This window comes from Penicillium argentinense (assembly GCF_028826775.1).
Source record: "Penicillium argentinense strain IBT 30761 chromosome Unknown utg000002l_segment0_segment0, whole genome shotgun sequence".
In the NCBI taxonomy this organism is placed as follows: domain Eukaryota; kingdom Fungi; phylum Ascomycota; class Eurotiomycetes; order Eurotiales; family Aspergillaceae; genus Penicillium; species Penicillium argentinense.
Genome location: NW_026622661.1, coordinates 3,352,450 through 3,370,370, shown reverse-complemented (window position 1 = coordinate 3,370,370; position 17,921 = coordinate 3,352,450). Strand labels below are relative to the sequence as shown.

General features: G+C 54.5%; 5 protein-coding genes across 5 annotated transcripts; 2 read left to right on the top strand and 3 right to left on the bottom strand.

Moving 5' to 3' along the window:
- Positions 1–1,487: 1,487 nt before the first annotated feature.
- On the bottom strand, positions 1,488–1,818 carry N7532_002066 (uncharacterized protein; the record flags this gene model as incomplete). The annotated part of the gene is made up of 2 exons (XM_056614560.1): positions 1,488–1,576; positions 1,656–1,818. The coding sequence occupies 2 exons, from the start codon at positions 1,816–1,818 to the stop codon at positions 1,488–1,490; spliced, it is 252 nt and encodes an 83-aa protein (XP_056479601.1).
- Positions 1,819–5,991: 4,173 nt separating this feature from the next.
- Positions 5,992–7,808, bottom strand: nsdD (GATA-type sexual development transcription factor NsdD; the record flags this gene model as incomplete). The annotated part of the gene is made up of 4 exons (XM_056614559.1): positions 5,992–6,204; positions 6,414–6,731; positions 6,914–7,250; positions 7,318–7,808. 4 exons carry the CDS (start codon positions 7,806–7,808, stop codon positions 5,992–5,994), a joined length of 1,359 nt encoding a protein of 452 aa, XP_056479600.1.
- Positions 7,809–10,834: 3,026 nt separating this feature from the next.
- N7532_002064 (uncharacterized protein) lies at positions 10,835–11,209 on the top strand (the record flags this gene model as incomplete). The annotated part of the gene is made up of 2 exons (XM_056614558.1): positions 10,835–10,983; positions 11,041–11,209. The coding sequence occupies 2 exons, from the start codon at positions 10,835–10,837 to the stop codon at positions 11,207–11,209; spliced, it is 318 nt and encodes a 105-aa protein (XP_056479599.1).
- A 927-nt stretch (positions 11,210–12,136) lies between these two features.
- N7532_002063 (uncharacterized protein) lies at positions 12,137–12,406 on the top strand (the record flags this gene model as incomplete). The annotated part of the gene is made up of 1 exon (XM_056614557.1): positions 12,137–12,406. One exon carries the CDS (start codon positions 12,137–12,139, stop codon positions 12,404–12,406), a length of 270 nt encoding a protein of 89 aa, XP_056479598.1.
- A 4,212-nt stretch (positions 12,407–16,618) lies between these two features.
- Positions 16,619–16,843, bottom strand: N7532_002062 (uncharacterized protein; the record flags this gene model as incomplete). Its single annotated transcript, XM_056614556.1, has 1 exon — positions 16,619–16,843. The coding sequence occupies one exon, from the start codon at positions 16,841–16,843 to the stop codon at positions 16,619–16,621; it is 225 nt and encodes a 74-aa protein (XP_056479597.1).
- Between the last annotated feature and the right edge of the window lie 1,078 nt (positions 16,844–17,921).

Below are 17,921 nucleotides of genomic sequence, written 5' to 3'. Positions count from 1 at the left end.
CTATAAGTAGGAGAGCTCTTCGGACTGACCTACTTGGCGTACTCGATTGGCGCACCTCTACAAGCACCCAGGAGACCCGAGCCCGTGTAAGGCTTATCATCAGCAACGATACGGTTGCGAACTCGCTTGGAGGCCGCATACTAGGCAAGTATCGCCCAGGAAAACCCGTTTTCACCGCGCCCAGTCAGTAGCACGTAACATGCGGTCCACGGATCGCATCCACTTGTTTTCGGAGCCGACGGCACCGAGTATATACCAGCTTAGTCATTCGAATACTCATCCGTCTCCCATTCTTGTGCAGGAGGACCTTCATGTTGCTTAATTGCAATGCTGGACTACAATACAATGCCGAACGATGGTCGAGTCAGTCAGCGCTGATGCAGTTGATGACATGCTAAACGAGAACGAGCCGTACCACCCAATCTGGAACCGACCCCGAGACCTTGCTAGTCCTGAGAAACGAACACCAGCTTGAGTACTGCCGAGTCGGGGCGTGCAGAACATGCCGATCGGAGCCCCGGCGCCGATCGAGATCTCGCGTGGGGTTCGCGCACGACTTGCCCTTCCGCGGTCCTTCGGCGGCCCTTCTGTGGCACCATGCGGCCTCCCTTTCAATAATGCCATCAATCGCACGATGAGCGATGAGTTGGCGCCCGCGACCCCATCGATTATTGATTCTACTTGACCCACCTTTGAGCCGCACTGAAACAGCCCCAGTGGAGACCAACCGCTACCCGCTCTCATGGCGGTTTTCTCGGATGTCACTTCCAGCGCGTCAAGAGGGAGAAGGCGCTTAATAGAGTGGGCCCCCGGAGTCTCCTCGGGGGCAGCAGTGGGAATGCGGGTGGGGATGCATGAACTATTCCTGCGCCGTGGGAGGGATGGAGTGCCAGGTCTCTCTGCCTCCGGATCGAAGGGCACCGAACTAGTGACGTGGCCCGAAGCCACATCTACGATTCTCCCGCGAACTCCTACCCGAAGTGGAGGTACGTATGGCTTGTACGAAAGGACAGACTGCTGCCAACGCCACGGGGGTTGATCCAACAGGGAAACTACCGAACCAGCGACGAGCAGCGAACAACACCAGGGGCGCACGCGAGAACAAGGAGCATCTCACCGCCATGCGATCCCATACTGTTCTCGCACCTGGGAAACCCTAATCTCAGAACACACTGCAGTCAGCGGGGCCCTGGATGCAGTAACGATCACCCGCGATTCATGCAGCGCGAGGATCGGACGCCGGTCGCCATGCCAATCAGCCACGATCCCCCGATTTTCCTGCCGTACCACCTGCGACGCGTCTGGAAGGAGGGGTGGGTGAGATCGGACAGAAGCGGTCATGCGATCTCTGATCTTTGAATATGTATGCACGACACATGCCATGGGAGATCGCGGCGATCTCAGCTCGAGCAGGACGATGGTGGGAGGCATGGCGTTGGATCTTCGTTGAATATTTTATCCCCCTCGCATCGAGGTGGGCCACGATACTATTTCGAGGTATAGGAGACCAGCGGACAGCTGAGATCAGACGGGTTGGTCCATGGGGTGGCTGCTAGCTTGTCTGCATCTACATCGTCTGGACGGGAGCGAGAGTTAGAACAAATACAGCAATACCAGGCGTGTTCGTCGTGGGTTAATACTGTACGCATACATACCAACGGGCAGCAGATCGGGATCGTACCGCCCTCCACCACCACAACCGCTTCGGCCAGTGGCATGGACACATGGAGTCTGCCGTACTTCGTATTCACGAGTCCCTGGGCCCTCCGATACTTCCCAATCAATAATGTGTCCCACGCGGCCGGTACTTCGATTCATCTCCACCGCGCCCCGCCGACCCAGTTCGATAAACTTCCGCCCGGTTTTGGCCCAGTCAGAATTCCTGTTGCGCTCCTTTTGCTCCTCAGCCACCGCTAGGCACAGCGACCGCGAACCACTCAGCAGGCGACTTCTATCGCGAGAAATCACAGGGGTAAGCGAAACGGGATGCGCTGATCGCGATCGGCTTGCAGAATCGATCTTCAAAACTTTCCTCAGTCTGGGACCTGAGGGGGTTTATTCAGGATGCGTATCCAATACCTTCAGTGTAATGTACCTTAGGATGCAGTAGTATATGGGAGGATACCGTTGGTCATTTGGCCTCCGGTTAGTTCCGGGATCCTGGGACCGGTCAACCAGCGTTCAATGGCGTAGGATCAGCAAATCCCGAGATCTGGTCTCACCATTCGAAAGAAGCAAAACGCGCAGAGAAGGTGAGAAGAACACCCACCGAATGGGCTCCACCGTCATCGCGGGCCCAGAGGGGTTTGGCGTGAGAGGCCCGGGAGCCCGGTAAGATATCGATCTGCCATGCATTTCCACAATACGTACAGTAATGTCCCTAGGCTTGGGGAGAGTGTCAACGGGTGTCCTCTCGTGGACATTGCCTCGTCTCGTTCCGAATCTAGCGGTTCTAGGGGCAATCACACGCAAATGGGTCGAAACTGACCGACATTTCGGGCGATCTCGCATCCAAGCTACTTTTGTTCATAGCCTCGTCCAGTTCCTCGGGACAAAGACCACACCCCCTGCTGGCCAGGGTAGTACCCGTCGATGCACGATGATAATTGGACGGATGCATTAACCGGCCATAATCGCGATGATTGCCCGTGATGCACGATGCAGCACAGCGCATGACAGACCGATCCAGCGGTCGCGGGAGGGACAGGGACCTCGTCTATTTCTAGATAGGGTTTTGCATTGGGCACCGATCCCAAGGCTTGTGTGCCGCACGGCACAGGCCAGGGTCGATCTGTTTTTGCAGCATGGTGGGCCTCAATCGACCATGTTACCTTGGTTCGCAGGGGAATAGCTCGACTAGGGGAAAGTATAAACGGGAATGCCTTCGAGGCCAAGGTACTACCTAGGCTACTGCCTAAGTAGGTACTACTACTAAAGAACTCTACTAGTACGGATCGTACGAGACGAGTAGTACGAGGGTATAGAGGTAATTGGCAGTGAACCTTACTATGATCAGCCTCGTTAGGTACGACCGACGAGTCAACATCACGGCACGTCAATATAGGGATGACGACCAAAACAACCTTAAACTCTTCTAGTATACAATTAAATTAAGACGTATACGGTGTAGTTGGTTTCCTACGTTCAAGCTAGTTCCATGCGCGCATCCAGTAGACGCTGTTAGCATACTTGCCACCATGAGATGGCCATATCCACCCTCCGCAGAGGAACGGAGTTCGCCGTCGGTATCCAGATATCTCCTACAGGATTACAATATACATAAACATAATATATACATACAGTGTATACACTCTCAGCGTCAGATCGAAGCAAAAAGAAAGATTTCGAATTTTTCATAGATTGACGACGTCAGCGGATCGCGATCCCATCTCGGCCGGGGACCGGATCTCCGCGGCGATGCGGCGATGCGGCGATGGAGATTCCGACCTTGTTTCTACCATACACCATAGAGTGTCTCCAAATTCGACACGACATCCAAACTACCGCGTCATGAGGCGATTCGGTTCGAGCGGACTACCGTGGCAAAACTATCGACTGCACGTCTATAGGTGATGCAGTAGTTTGGTGGGGGCATCGCGCGGCCACGCTTAATGTTTAGGGTATGTGCCAACCTCCGAACTCTCCCACGTCCACGTTGGCTTCATAGAGTGTGTTGTCGGTAAGTCTCCTGTCCCTTGTCAAGTACCTGTACTGATGCTGACAGTGTCCAGGTCGTTTGTACGGCGTACGGTCAGCGCAGAACACGGTCTTGACGATCTCCACAGGTATGTCAAGGAGGCAAAAGGCCCCCCATTAGGGTGTTCTTCGACGACCGATCGCCCGGTGGGGAGCGCAGGCGATTTCAAATACCCAAACGATCTGATCGATGGCATCCCTGCTGGGCTCCGAGTGTTTGGCACCCCAAACCCAAACGACGCCCCCAGCTGAGACCGAACTTTCGTCCAGGATGCTCGTCCCAGCGGGATGGGCCAAAATTGTACAGGATCGTTGCGAGTCTAGTGTTTCCAGGGGGCTTATGCCAAATCCTCCCCTCCAAGTCTCCAGTCAGGGCCGGCGATCCCTCTGTCACGTCCAGCGAAGCCAAGCTTGACCCCAAAATCGGACCACATTCCCAACGCGATCGGGTCCGATCTGACCGAACAGGGATGGCCCTGTTCGCCCGCGATCCCTTTTACCAGGGCGGGTGCACGATGAACGAACCTGTCAAAACCCTCCCCTCAGCCTTGCCTGTTCGAGCAATTTCTTCGCCATGACAAATCTTGAGACGCGCGACACCCGTTGACGATGATTCGTAGCACGTAGGAGCGGTCTGACAATTTGTGCGGGCGGAGCCTAGATCGGTGGATTCGTGGCGGGCTTAGCTTCAGTGTGGGAGGGGGAGGGGAGGTGGAAGATTTGGAATACCTTCACCAGTAATCAAGCAACCTCGTCGAGTATACTCCTGCCGCAGTATATGCTCCGGAGGCGATTGTGGGGTGTGGACTGGTTCTCTGCTGGCCCCCTTCTACCCGCGCCGCTCCCGCAATTCGATGGGGTCGTTCGCACGATCGACAGTATTGGAATTCGCATGGACGCGCAAAACTTTTTCCGTAATTTCGTATCCAATCTTGGAGTCGAGCATCTGGACGATCTGAACGCGGCTGTCGGGTAGCGGAGGGGCCAGATCATGCCGACCATCGTACAGGCCTTTTTTTGAGCCTACATTCATATTCCTGCACATCTGAGATCACTTCGGGTATCGCCAAACACGATCTATGCGCAGGATATTACACGGAGTACGCGCCAGTACAATTGTATTTCCACCATATTCATGGAAAAGTCCAAAATGACAATACATTAATAAAACAATTGCCTCTTGCCACAAAGGAGATGTGGCTTTGAACCAAAATTCCTCGATCAAGACATAGTAAATCTCTACAGTGCTTCCAAATCAGGCACTGTCGCCGCCATGCGGCCATCACGATGTTGTCGGGCTCCCGGTGTCTTGGCATCGCTCGCATTTGTACATCCCTAGCGAAGTATACCGCACTTGCCACCCTCTCAGACCCTTGAAGCCACTGGAATCCGGGCGCCTGGGAATTGGTAGCTGTCTGTTGTGAACCATGGTTTTTAAACTTCGGCTTTGGCCGCGCTGACTTCATCGGCCGCACCACATGGGCTCGCCGAGCTATGTCCAGCTGTGGCAACACCGATTGCAAACTACACTCTACTGGATCATACTATACATTTTATTAGAAAAATTGGAAGTCATATATCGTCATTTGCATTTTTATTTTTATTTTTTTTTTCGTTTTCCTTATTCAGACCTTGCAAAAATACACAGTAATTTGCCATCAGGTTCCAAATTGCCACCCACGAAAGACTTCCAGTGCAATCACAACTGCCGTAGCAAATTTTTCATCCATATAGACCGTGGAGATGCTAAAGAACCAAGATCGTACACACATCACAGGGGTAAAACCGTACTCAGACACGCGCGCAGAAAGATGAGGGGGCTCGGACACATAAAGATGCAGGGTATAAACCAGGAACGACAAGCAAAGGGGGATCAATCTTGAGGGGAAGAACACAGAAGAGCCTCAGATCGTGTTCGACGAGGCCGACCAGTGGAAACTGTGAAAAGAGCAGAAAAAAAAAAAAAAAAAAAAAAAAAAAGGGGAGGGTAATCTATGCTTTGAAGCCAGGCTCCTAACGCTGCGAGGGTATTATATAAGGGCACCGATTAGGAAGGTCCACACGCAAAAATCCAGACAGTAGGGGGGAAAGTCCAAATGCTCGAGGGGGAAACAAAGCAAAGGTAAAGAGGCGCAAGCGCAAGCCAAGATGGAAATGAAAAGCAAGCTCATGAATCCCCGAAAAAATGACAAGACAAAAAATAATAAAAAGATAAGAAAGAAGAACCACTGAACTCCTTTTTGCCTCCCGTTTCTATTTCCCGCCTTGATCCAACGCCACATGAGAGAAAGAAGCTTAATGACTGGTTGGCGATGAGGAGTCGAGGACCGACTTGGGCTTCAGGTTCGATCCCAGGTTCGACGCCTTGTTGGCACCCATCTTGCGGGTCAGCTTGGCGTAGTGCAGCCCGCACGCGTTACACAGCGTTCGGGCACCATCTGGACCCCGACGCCATTCTGGCGTCTCGGCTCGGTTACAGCTGTGGCAACGACCAGGAGGGGCCGCCTTCTGCAAAAAAACGTGGGTTGGTTAGCCATTGACAGCTCGGAAAAGACGGGGAAAGTGGGGATTCCGACAGCGTGTCAACCACGGTGTCCACGGGGATAAACGGGTAATCAGGGGGGAAGACAGCCACCACAGTGTCTAGCCCTAATCCTCCGTCGTCACAGGCATAGGGAAAGGGGAGGGGAAGGGCCAGAGTGAGGATCAGAACTTACTCCACGCCGTTTCTTCGAGTCGGCCCCGGCAAACCCACCGGTGCCCTTGAAGTCTTCTTGGTAGAGCGCCATGTGCTCGTCCTCGGGCTTAAACGCCTTGCGTTGAGCCATCTGTTCCGCCAGCGCCTGTTCCTGGTTCACGACCGCCGTCCGTATCCGGATCAACGCATCTTGGTTCCGACGCTGCATATGGAGCATGTCCTCCACTTCGTTCAACGAGGGAAGCGACCCCATGACCGGCCCAGACCGTTGCGTCTGGTGTGCTCGGGCAGCGTAATGCCGTGAAAAGTCCAATGTTCGTGTGCTCATCTCGGCGATCTGTTCCAATACGGAAAAATGTCAGCCCACTTCCTTCCCGTTTGAGCAGCCTGCAAACCCATCATCGGCGGATCGACAGATGACAATCTCCCAACCCAACGCTTAGGCTAGGACTGGTCGAAAAAAATAGAAACAACAGTAAAAAACAAGCAAGACGCAAAAAAGAGCCGGAATATCCATACCTCATTGAGTGACGTTTCCACATCGTAAACATCCAGATGTCGTTTCACTGAGTCGCTATGGGGCTGACCCGGTATCGGACGGGTCACGAATCCACCCTTGACTTCATCCACGCGCGGCGCGCCCATGTATCGACCGTCGTAATGCGCCGGAGGGTATGACGGACCACCCGGCTGGGAGGGAGGGAAGGAGTAGTTGGGCGGGAAATGGCTGTAGCCGTTGGGAGAGGCAACGCTGCCGGCGGACGGAGGGGCGCTGTAATCGTAGGCGGAGGAGTTCTGGGAGCCCGAGACCGAGGTGATGCCAGTTTTGGCGCTCTGGGTCGGCGACTTGCCCGTGCTGAGGGGAGTTGAGGGAGGCGTTCCGAGACTCCTGAGTATTAATCGAGGTGAGGCTATTCCGCGACGCCTCGACCTGAAGCGGATTCTGATGAGGGTAGCCCGACTCCCGCATCAACGACCCGGCGGGCGGGCCATTTGATGAGAACGGGTTTGGAGGCCCCGGTGGGCCTTCTGCGCCGGAGCGCCCGATGAGATGTGATGGCGGCGCGGTATGTCCCGGTTGCGATTGCGGCGCAGAGGTCGGAGCAGGGTATGGGAGGGCCGAGTCGTTGCCCAGGGCCTCGTGGATGGATGGGAGGGACTGCCGGGGAGTGGTCTTGTCCTTCTCGTCCTCCAGTGTGCGGCGCGACTCGGACGGCGAGATGTACCCGGGTTGTGAGGGCACGCTGGTCGCAGGGGCATAGGAATACGGTAGCGGTTGTCCGGCGTACATGTTGTTCGGACTCAGGAGAGGGGTGGGCGATGCGGCCGGGTGTTTGGGCGTGAACCCCGAACCGTCCTTGCCGAGAAAACCGATAGCGGGCAAAGGGTCTCTGTGGGCAAGTATTGTCAGCATTGTATTTTCAACCAGCACCTCCGAAGCTCCAATTCCAGCGGACAGGCGTTGCGCGTGTTTTGGTGGCGGTGGCGTGGGCACTGGCGCTGGCGCTGGAGCATCGGCGCGCGCGCGACGGACTGCGGAGTTGTCCACCCACCTGTGCCTGGATGCGGCTTCCAAAGACCCCATCACGTTTCGAGAGGACAGCAGGTAAGGAATGGTGTCAGTCAGCCAGTCCTAACCTCATCAACGGTGCAGAGCGGCGGTGGGCAGCTGATGGGGATCGATCGTTGAGAAATCCGTGAGAGGGCGGCACACACGATGGTTGATCTGTGGAAGCGATCGAGAACGAAATCGAGAGCGAAGGGCAGAAAATAAATCAAGGATCCGGCCGAATGAATCAACGGGTTGATCCTCGGGAAACGCCTCTCGTGCGACCAGGAAAACCGTTCCACCAGTTCGTGCCGGGCGAGAGTGGCGGATGGATCGGAGATGTGAAGGAGACCCAAGATCCTGGGGGTGGCGCGCCGAAGTCCGGTGCGAACTAAGTCCGATCTCGTACGGGCATCAATCAGCGCGACTGGCAAGCCACGGGCCCGGGAGGGAAGTGACAAGACCCTTCCAGAGGGATGAGGGGTGGTGAGGGAGTGGTGGGAAGGTGCTGGTGGTGGATGGCCGACTAAATCAAGTCGGAGCCCGGCGTGACGGCCTCAACAGCACAATCCTCGTCAAGCGGCAGAGACAATCGATCGGACGCAAGGGGTGAAATTGCACCGCGTGGAAAGGGAAAATTGAGTGGGAATGTCAATCCAGGTATGTCAGGCTGGGGGCGCACGAGGTGGAATGGAGGAGTTAAATAAAGTCAGAGTCAGATTTCGATCCCGCGATCGCATCGATATAAGAGGGGAAAAGCAAAAGGGGATCGAGGCTACTTCATTTCGGGCCTTAGATTGGAATGAACCGGGGGGAGGGGAAAAAGGGAAACGGAGGACGCCAGCAGGAACTTTAAAAAAATAAAATCGTCAATAAAATCGAAAATAAAGGGCGTTATTTCCATCGGAGGAATCGAGTGGATCGAGATGGATCGTACTGCGGTCGACCTGAGCCCACCAGAGGTATGACTAGTCCCCGTCCATTAGTATTCCCTAACTCTAGGTACTATGTACGAGGGTACTATACTAAGGTATATTCAGATACTCAGGTACGCCGTACCCGTACGTACCCCGTTTTACTGGAGGCAAATTACGGTACAGCGAACTGCGGATCGTCTGGGATCATACCTATCACTAGCGCTGGTGGGGTGGTGGAGCCGGGGTTATTCAGGATGGATTTATTATGATTTTATTCCAAATGGGTTTTTGGTTATTTGGGGTTTGGGGGTTTTTGGAATTTCGATTTTTGGGACGAGACGACTTCTGGAAAGCCCAGTACGACCCTCCTCAGGAACATGGTTGCGCCGGGGTACAGGTACAATGTACGACCGGCGGTCGCATCACATCGATTGGATCCCATTGTCAGATAGGATGTACTCAGTATCTCTGCTCTAGGGTAATTCAAGGTATATACTTACTAGTATCCTAAGTGAAGATTCTAGTCCTATCATGATATTATGTTAGGCGTATTGAATGTAGAATACAGTGTATACTCTACAACTGTCCTTCGCTGGCAGATTGCAGTCGGCATATGATACAGCGATCCATCGATAGAGAAATAACCCTGTGTCACATGGCGAGATCTCTCAGGGTTCGACCAGTCAACCTCGGGGTCGCTGACTCATCGCATGATGTAATTCGGCCTCATGCACTGAGGTTGAGCTGGCGGCGACCATGGCCAACGAGTATACGACGACATCGTAGTCGACCACGACCATCATGTACCCAGGTACAAAGTACCGACAAAAGTGACCCCTTCGGCGCCCCGTTGGCCCCCGATCACCGAGTTCAGATCTGAAGGGTGTGGGGACTGTCACACAGCCCGCCCTCCAGTTGAAATCGCGACTGGATCGTCCCAGGGTCGGCCAGGGCCGGCCAATAGCGGCCGCAGGTGTGTCGTACAGACTCATCGGATCTGGCGGTTGGAGCAGAACATTTCGCCTCGGGAGAGGTTATCGTACATACTTTAGGGTAAGGTAAGGTAGAGATGGCCATTAAGCTTAGTGTGCACTCGGAGAGTAGTATGCCCGGTTCCATGGTTAGCCTGCGCGGGCCGCTCACCAACAATACGCGGCAATTGTGCCTACGTCGACCGCATTGCTATCTCCGTGACCTCACCTACCTTCCTAAATCTTCCCACCCCTGAGAAAAAACACCGTCGTCCACTCTACTTCGAACGCAGCGCCTCTCACCATAACCCTCTTCAGTCGACGCCCCTCAATAGTGCGAATCGTCTCGGCCATGCTTCCTTCTTTCAGCGGCCTCCGATGGGGCACTCCAGCCCAGTAAGCTTCGGATCGAAGATCGGATCACACGGGACGCTATTGGCGAGATCGCAGGTGCGCGTGTTCTCTGCAGCCACCGCCGTACCTGGCCCCATTCGGCCCTTGATTCTCGGGGCGCACGAGTGGCTCACCGCGAACTAGCGTACGATGCCAGGGACATGGCTGCGGTGACGTAGCGCGGATCGCATCGCGATTGAAGGGAAATTTAGCCCTGCCATCATTAATCGGATGCCCGATGCCTATCTCGGCTGCCTGCGGCGGGCTTTAGATGACTGGGCTGGCTCGAGTGGACTCCATCTGCCATGCGAGGAGACGAGAAAAAAATGTCTCCCGCCTTGCACGGAACCCGGCTTATCTCATTCCTCAGGTGGTTGGGGAGGATCACTCCGACGAGACCGTGTCGTAACCGTTCAGGCTCAGTGAAGATCGGACCTGGACCTGGCCAAATGCCACGCGCTCGCTTTGGCCCCTTCTGGGGGAGAGGACCCGCTGCCAGCCGTTAACATGTCATATCCGTGCGATTTCTCCGACCCCTATGGCCGTTCCCCTGCCATCCTGGAGATGCTCAGTGTTAGCCCAACAAGGCCCTCGCCTCGGTTCCGAGCAGATGGAGCATCCTAGCTTGGCTGAGCAGAGCCCATCCTGCATCGTCTCATCCGCCCTCAGCTTAGCCAACGGTGCACAGACGCCGTGGACCCATCGGGGCATGGCGCAACGGTCGCCCGAGGTCGAGGCGTTGACCCCAGTGCGCAAAAGGTAATCGACGCAAGATCTTCGGGTCCTCCAACGCACGCCGTAAATCTAATTCCCCAGGGGCTTGGCAATTCGGTCTCCTTCCTTGACAACAACTCCCGATGTAGGAGGAGGAAGAGAAAACAATATTGAAAACCTTACCGGTCATATTGTACACCCGGTTACGAGACGACGGCGCCCTGGCATCGCAGCCCCAGGCCAGGTTGGACAGGGTGCGGTCGGCATGTAAACGTCCCCAGGGCAATTTGACGCCTCGAAAAGATGCAGCTGCAGCCCTCGATCGGGGCCGCATGGCCTTGGTCTTCTCTTTTCATTTCATTTCTTTTCTCTTTTTCCTTTTTCTCTTTTTTCTTTTTTTTTTTTTTTTTTTTTTTTTCACTCGCGCTCCTCCCTGAAATCGAGCCGCCGTTGCACAGGCTGCATCGGGTCCGAATGCAATAGTCTCCTGCAACAAAGGATTTGTTGACGGGTCCGAGATCTAGCGATGCGAGGCATCGATCTACATGGCTGGTCGCTGCATCGCGAGCCCTGCGCACCACCCGGATTGCTCCATTTCAGCCACTCTACGATGCGTTCTGTGCACACCTGAGATTAGTGTATGCACGGTAGGTCACCTCGCCTGTGACTGAACTCCGATGCACCCAAAATTTGCCGTCTGCAGGAGTGTCTCCACCCCAGTGCACGATCTGGCGAACAGGGGGGCTCCCCAAGGGTGCAGAGGAGTCCGCAGGACCACCGTCTGGGTCAGCTCATACGCAGACTGATGGCAGTGAAGAGAGGGGGAGGGGGTGGGAAGGGCAGCCGAAGAGAGCGGAGGCATTTTTGTGCCTCGCCTGGCCTCGATGGACCTCACAGCAAACCCGGCTTTCCCCGTGGCACTGGGATTTCGATCTGAACTGTCGGAAGCGTTGACCGGCAGGCCGGTCGCAGCCCGCTGGAGCTGAATTTCGTACGGGATCAGATTAGAACCGCCGCGATTGGGCGCATTGGGAATTCTACTTGGACTTGGAGGCGCCAGTGCACGACAAGAGAGCCGCGCTGCGAACGAGGGGACCATCGAGAATCAGTTGCCTGTTTCTGGCAACCGTGCATCGCAAAATGTGCACGACGGTGACGATGGAGGGTGGCGATGAGACCCAGGGCCCGCCGTCCCACTATGCAGCGGGAACTGCTGCAAGTGAGAGCCATTGAGGGAAAGGGAACCCTGTCAGGTGAGAAGGAGCTGCGGATCAAAAACCGAACAGGTAGTAACCCGCCGCCTGAGGAACGATGGGATGGCCCTTTTTTCCCCCAACGTCCAGCCTTCAGTTCGGCACGGAAATGGAAAGGAACTGTGGATGAGGAGAAGGATGTGAATATCGATGACTCTGTGCAGAAGATTCACCGGGATGGGCCAGTGGGCGATCATAAGAGAGCAGCTGTTTAGGTCCCACCATGAAGCTATCTCTTCCCCCAGGACGATTCCCGATCCTTCAGCCCTCTTGCAACTCCCGACGCGCTGGGACCGTGATCGTCGAGCGTACGACTGTCGACGGTCCTTCGTAATTTAGAAAAGCCGGCATAAAATTGCGTCGGCTCGAGGTCCAATCCAAATCCAAGTTCCAATCAAGATCACAATTTGCCCGCAAGCCCAAATCGCCCCTACGAGTTCACCGCAACCACCTTCCGAGAGGTACAGGACCAGTCTTGCGCTGGGCAGTGAATGATCGACAACACGGGGGGCACCGTTAGGACCGTTTTGGCGTCCGCTTTGAACGTCTCCACCACTTGATGACTCGAGCCTGACAAAACAGGACCAAAACGGCCGTGGGAAAGCGTGTCACGACCTTTTGCTAGCCTCCTGAGCGCAGGGTGGAGCAGGGTGTCCGATCGCTAAGCGGACGATCAGATAATCCTAACCGCAAACGAAAACGAGCGACAGCGCCGTTGCTGAAGTTGGCAAGAGATTAAGATTCGATCCCAATTTTAGTCGCCTGCACGGCTCTTCGTGTGGCCTTAACGGTAATTGTCGACTCCACGCTCCTTTTTCCCCCCATGGCAACACGCCGAAAATCCTCCGACCATTCGCTTTGCTAGAGGGAGAGGGAAATGTACCTTTACTCAAAGCACGGAGGCCTCCGTACTTATTGGCGATCGCCCTGGGGGGAGTGTGTGGCCGATCCCCGTGGAATCCCACATTCCAACCTGCCAGCGCGTATGCACGCCCTCGCAGCGATGATCCATCCAGCATTTGGATCTGCTATGACAGAACTCAAATAGGAGGGGAATGGGGCCGGGAGGCGTCGAACAATCAGAAACTTGGAACCCACTCGAGCAACCCTGAGGAATCATTGTCTCCCAAAAAAACCCAATGCAAATGCCAATCTCACCATCGGTAGAGCTCTTGGGCAAGACCGGGGCGAGGCTTGCGCTGCAAACCCGCCCGCTTGGAATTCCAGCCACGCAGGATTTGTACTTGGCCGTTTTTAGCCTTACTTACTAGTTAATGCTCACGTCGACTTTCAGACCAGCCGTCTAGACAGTTCGGGATTCTCTCAGGTAAACAACGATACTTGGTTCGTTGAATAGCCAGCTAGTGCTGGTGCTCCATGGCCATTTGCGGCCTCGGGCTTCGTTTGAGGCGATATACATACAACAGTACACAATCCTATCCGCATCGGCATGGCTGCTCCACCTGTCTCTTCGCAAAAAAGGAACAAGTGAACCCAATGCACGGTTCACGCCTCTACGCAGTCAAACCTCCGTCCTGGGAGCGGACCGAGACGCCACCACAGGCGTTGACAGGGATGAGGATGGGGAAAAATGCCAGTGTGATGAATTTTGTTTTCATTTGCATTTTTTTTTACCCTGGTCCCGCTCGAATGGGGATGGCGCCACAAAGGTCAACTCATGGCGTGGGTACTCCATAGGTACACGTCCGTTGAAGGAAAAAAAGGGGGCGGCCAGAGGCGCTTCAAGTCTCCGAGACAGTGGAGACACATCCGGCCATCCGATCTCCAAGCTCAAACGAGTAAGTTGACAGCTGCGATAGACTCCCTTTTGGGACTTTGCCTGTTTGGTAGCTACGTTGAAGAAATTACAGTCGGTTAATCGTTGGCAGGTGTCATTTTTCTACGAAGAAAATCAAGAAAAGAATGCGGCCAATCTACCGTCGACACAGAGAAGCAATCTGGAAGGCCCGCGTCGACCAAAATAAAGAAAGAAAGAAAGAGAGCAAGCAAGTCGGAAAAACGAGAACCAGTCTTCAGGTATTTTTTTTTTTTTGAACACCTAAACGCCCAGAATAGGGGCTACCGGGGCGATGACAAGGGGACGAAGCCTGCATCCCGACAGAAACGGGAGCGGGACATGAATCATGTCCTGCAACGGGCTGAGCCACGGAGTCGCCTTTCTGGCCATTTGCGTCGGCCGGCTGGCAACGCTCCTGCAAGGCTAAGACTTAATACATCTCGATATTTTCGGCCGACTAGGGTGAGGGACCGAACTCCTCATCGGTACCAACTAATGTGTCAGATCGAGGGAGCCCATCTTGATTAGGGGCGAGGAAACAACTCGTACATCTCGTCCCGTTGTTACCATCTTACTAGCTCGGACAGATGGAACTATTGTCAACGGTTCGACTCTAGCAGATTCATCTTGTCAGTGTATGCTCCATGATATGATTACCGACAGCCCGTGAGATGCATGTGAAAGGCGTGGATGCCATTGGCGATGCCCAGCATCATCGGCTCCACCGAGCTCTGTCGCCCTGTGCCCAGCCACCGCATACCCTGCGCCAGGACGGAAAATGGCATATACATTGTCCTCAGACCACCAAGAAACAAAAACAGCGAGTGTCATCATCGCTGGGTCGCAACCGCGACCAAGTTACCAGTGCCCTGCGCAGCCCGACTGCTGTAGGGTTGACTGAAGAAGGCAGGCGAGAGCCACCTCTGCACTAATCGTAATTCAACGGCAGCTTCTGCACGTTCCAATCTGAAGTCCAAGCACACACGGGATGTTGAAAGTTTCCTCGGGGCACCCACCCTCCTCGTGGACACTCGACGCTAAACAGGATGGTGATCTTACACCAGTAGGTCCCCCCTCTCTTCCCAACCCAGCGGCATTCCCGACGCAATGGGATCGGGAATGGCGGCGGACAAGGACAATGAGTCATGAATTGGCGCCATGAGGGGGATCTGACAAATTGGAACTGACCTGAAGGTGACGAGACGATTAAGCAAATCCCCATGACAAGGGGGGTTGGGGATGAGGAGAGGTGATGGACGCCAAACAGCAAAGAAGCAGAACAGAAACGGGCCACACTCCTACGGGACCGTTCCCAAACCCACCAGATAGACCGCCTCGATCGGCGGGGGTGGGAAGGGAGGATTTTCCAGAGCATTTTGAGGCCTGGTGGCATCGCAGATGGGACTAGTGTCGACCGGTCATTGCCGAATCCGGAGCAGGGCAGAGGAAGGCGAGGGCAAGTAGGAGGGGATCCGCGAAGGTCACTAAGATAACTAGTGCACGATACACACACGAAGATACGCGCCTTCACGGCGATCGTGGCAAGATTGGCGTATACTGGCTGCCGAGATTGCCATTTTGATTTGATCATAATTTCAAGATTGTTTTGTTCTTCTGTTTTTGGTTGTTCTGCTGTCATTTTCATAACTCACAGTCACGTCATCGTGTCCCAGCCACTACACCAGGACTATGAGAGCAGTCCCTCACGTTGACCTCGCTCGGGAGATCATCATGTCAATCCCATCCTTCTCCAACACCGTCTTGGGCAATGGATCCGACGAAAAAAGGAAGGAGAAAATTGTGAGCCTCGAGGTTTTGTCGACCCACTTCAAGCTGCATGGGCGATTCACGCAAATCCCGACCGGAGAATTCCCACTCCAGGCCGTGGGATCCAAGTAACTCTCCGAGCCTTCTTGCTTGGCAATATAACTAGCCTTCAGATGCAATATAAGCCCTCACGCCCGGAACGCGCTATAGGCTATCTCGAACAGCGCAGACCCGACTGCTCGGGGCCAAAATTCCTTCGAAGTCTGTTGAGACCTGGTTGCCCCCCATCCTCCCACTGTTCCTAAAGCAGGATTATGCAGGTGGTCCCCTGAATGGAGCTTCCTGTCGAGGATCGAGACAGTGGTTGTCTAGGGAATGACAGCGTGCAGATCCACTCTGATGGACCGTTGCACCATCAATACCATCTAGTAAGGCGCATGCCAGATGGAGTCCACGGTATCTGGTATACAGACGGAATGCGCTTGGAAAGAACGACTTATGTACCAACCCCAACCGCAACCCGCCGGACTGCAAATCTCAGATCGACAAACACCCCCGGAGATAGAATAACCGGAAGCCGAGGCGAGATTCCTGATTTTTTAGCCACGCGATGTGCAGAAATCTCAAATTGAGATCCGCCACGGTGGGGACCAGTGGGTGCGACTATTGCTCCAGGTTTCGATGGGCCGCTTTTTTTGGGCCCCAGTATATCAACCTCAACGGCTGAAGATCACGACGGAGGGAACGGATCCCACGGATGGCCACGCTCAACAGTACACCTAACCGCCCATGAGTATACATCTGGTCTGTGCCGTACAGAACGCTCGCCGGTACCGACGGTATCTACGCAAGTTTCCTGGCACTAGTATGCCGTCTTTTCTGTCCAGCCGCGTACGTTGCCGTGCGCAAATGGAGTCGAGGTGGATTCTGGCATGGCGGTGGCGAGGATGCGAGCAAAGATGACCTCGTTCTCGCGCTGTGCACGTCCGTGCTGGCGTCGGGGGTTTTGCTGAATAGGATGATTGATGGCCCTCGATGACTGGGCCATTCCGAGAGCCGCCCAGTGGTAAAACACGGGACGTGTCATGGCCAGAACAAGAACCAGAACTAACGCAGCGTCAATCCCTCGGTCCGATACCAGGGGAACATCACAGCGAAAGGGAATAGACCAGGCAGGACCATCCCAAAAAAGACCACAACACCTGTGGCGACAGCGATCTGTCTCGCACGAGCCACGAACGGGATTCGTTGGGACTCTCCCCGAGAAAAATGCGAAGCCCCAAAAAGCCAGCGCTGCTAGGAGACATATCCGAATCAAGCAGGTTGTTTCTGTCCCGGTCATCCCTGGTGGACGATGTACTCTATGTACAGTCCAATCTAGGCCCCGTCTCGACAAGCTTCAAATCCCGAATATGACAGGCGGCAGTAATCGCCGTGACCCTGGATGATCCTGTGACAGCAGCGTCTGTCCGTCTCGCAGTGTGCAGGGACTCGGCCGAATTAGCACCGAACAGACAAAGAGATGTCCTCGATTGGAGATATCCTATTCGATTTTGCTGCATCGGGATTCCTGTTGGTCGTCTTAGTCCTTGCTCCATAGGCCTAGTGCAGCCTTGAGCGCGTTCATGCATCTTTGAATCATAGTCGACGCGATGGCGGGATAATCCCGCGGGATCGACATTCACTGCTGTACTATCTGTGCTACACTAACTCAACTATGCAGCACTTACGCTCTCAGGGGGGGGGCGACTGATGATTTGGGTTGTAGATGGTTCCTGGCAGACTGCAGGACAACATGACTCTTGCCATGGTCTGGCTTTCGGATCCTCTCCGAGTGAGTTCAGGGTTATCGACGTGTTTTACAGTGGCATTGGTATATACGGGGCAAAGACATGTTGAAACGACGATACCATCACCGAGGAGTAGATATACCAATAAGATATCCTCACTCGTCCCAGCATGCGGGAACCGCAGCCAAGAAAACGCCCACGGCAACCTTGCCAGGACCTTGCCAGGGCTTCTGGGTCCAGCAGGGTACATACTTGCTGGCTACAGTGTATTGGACAGGGATGTATTACAAATTGGCATTCCTTCGACTGTATACATCCGAACGCTATCCGACGAGATGCCCCAGATTCGAACAGGTCGAATCCTGGGGAATGATA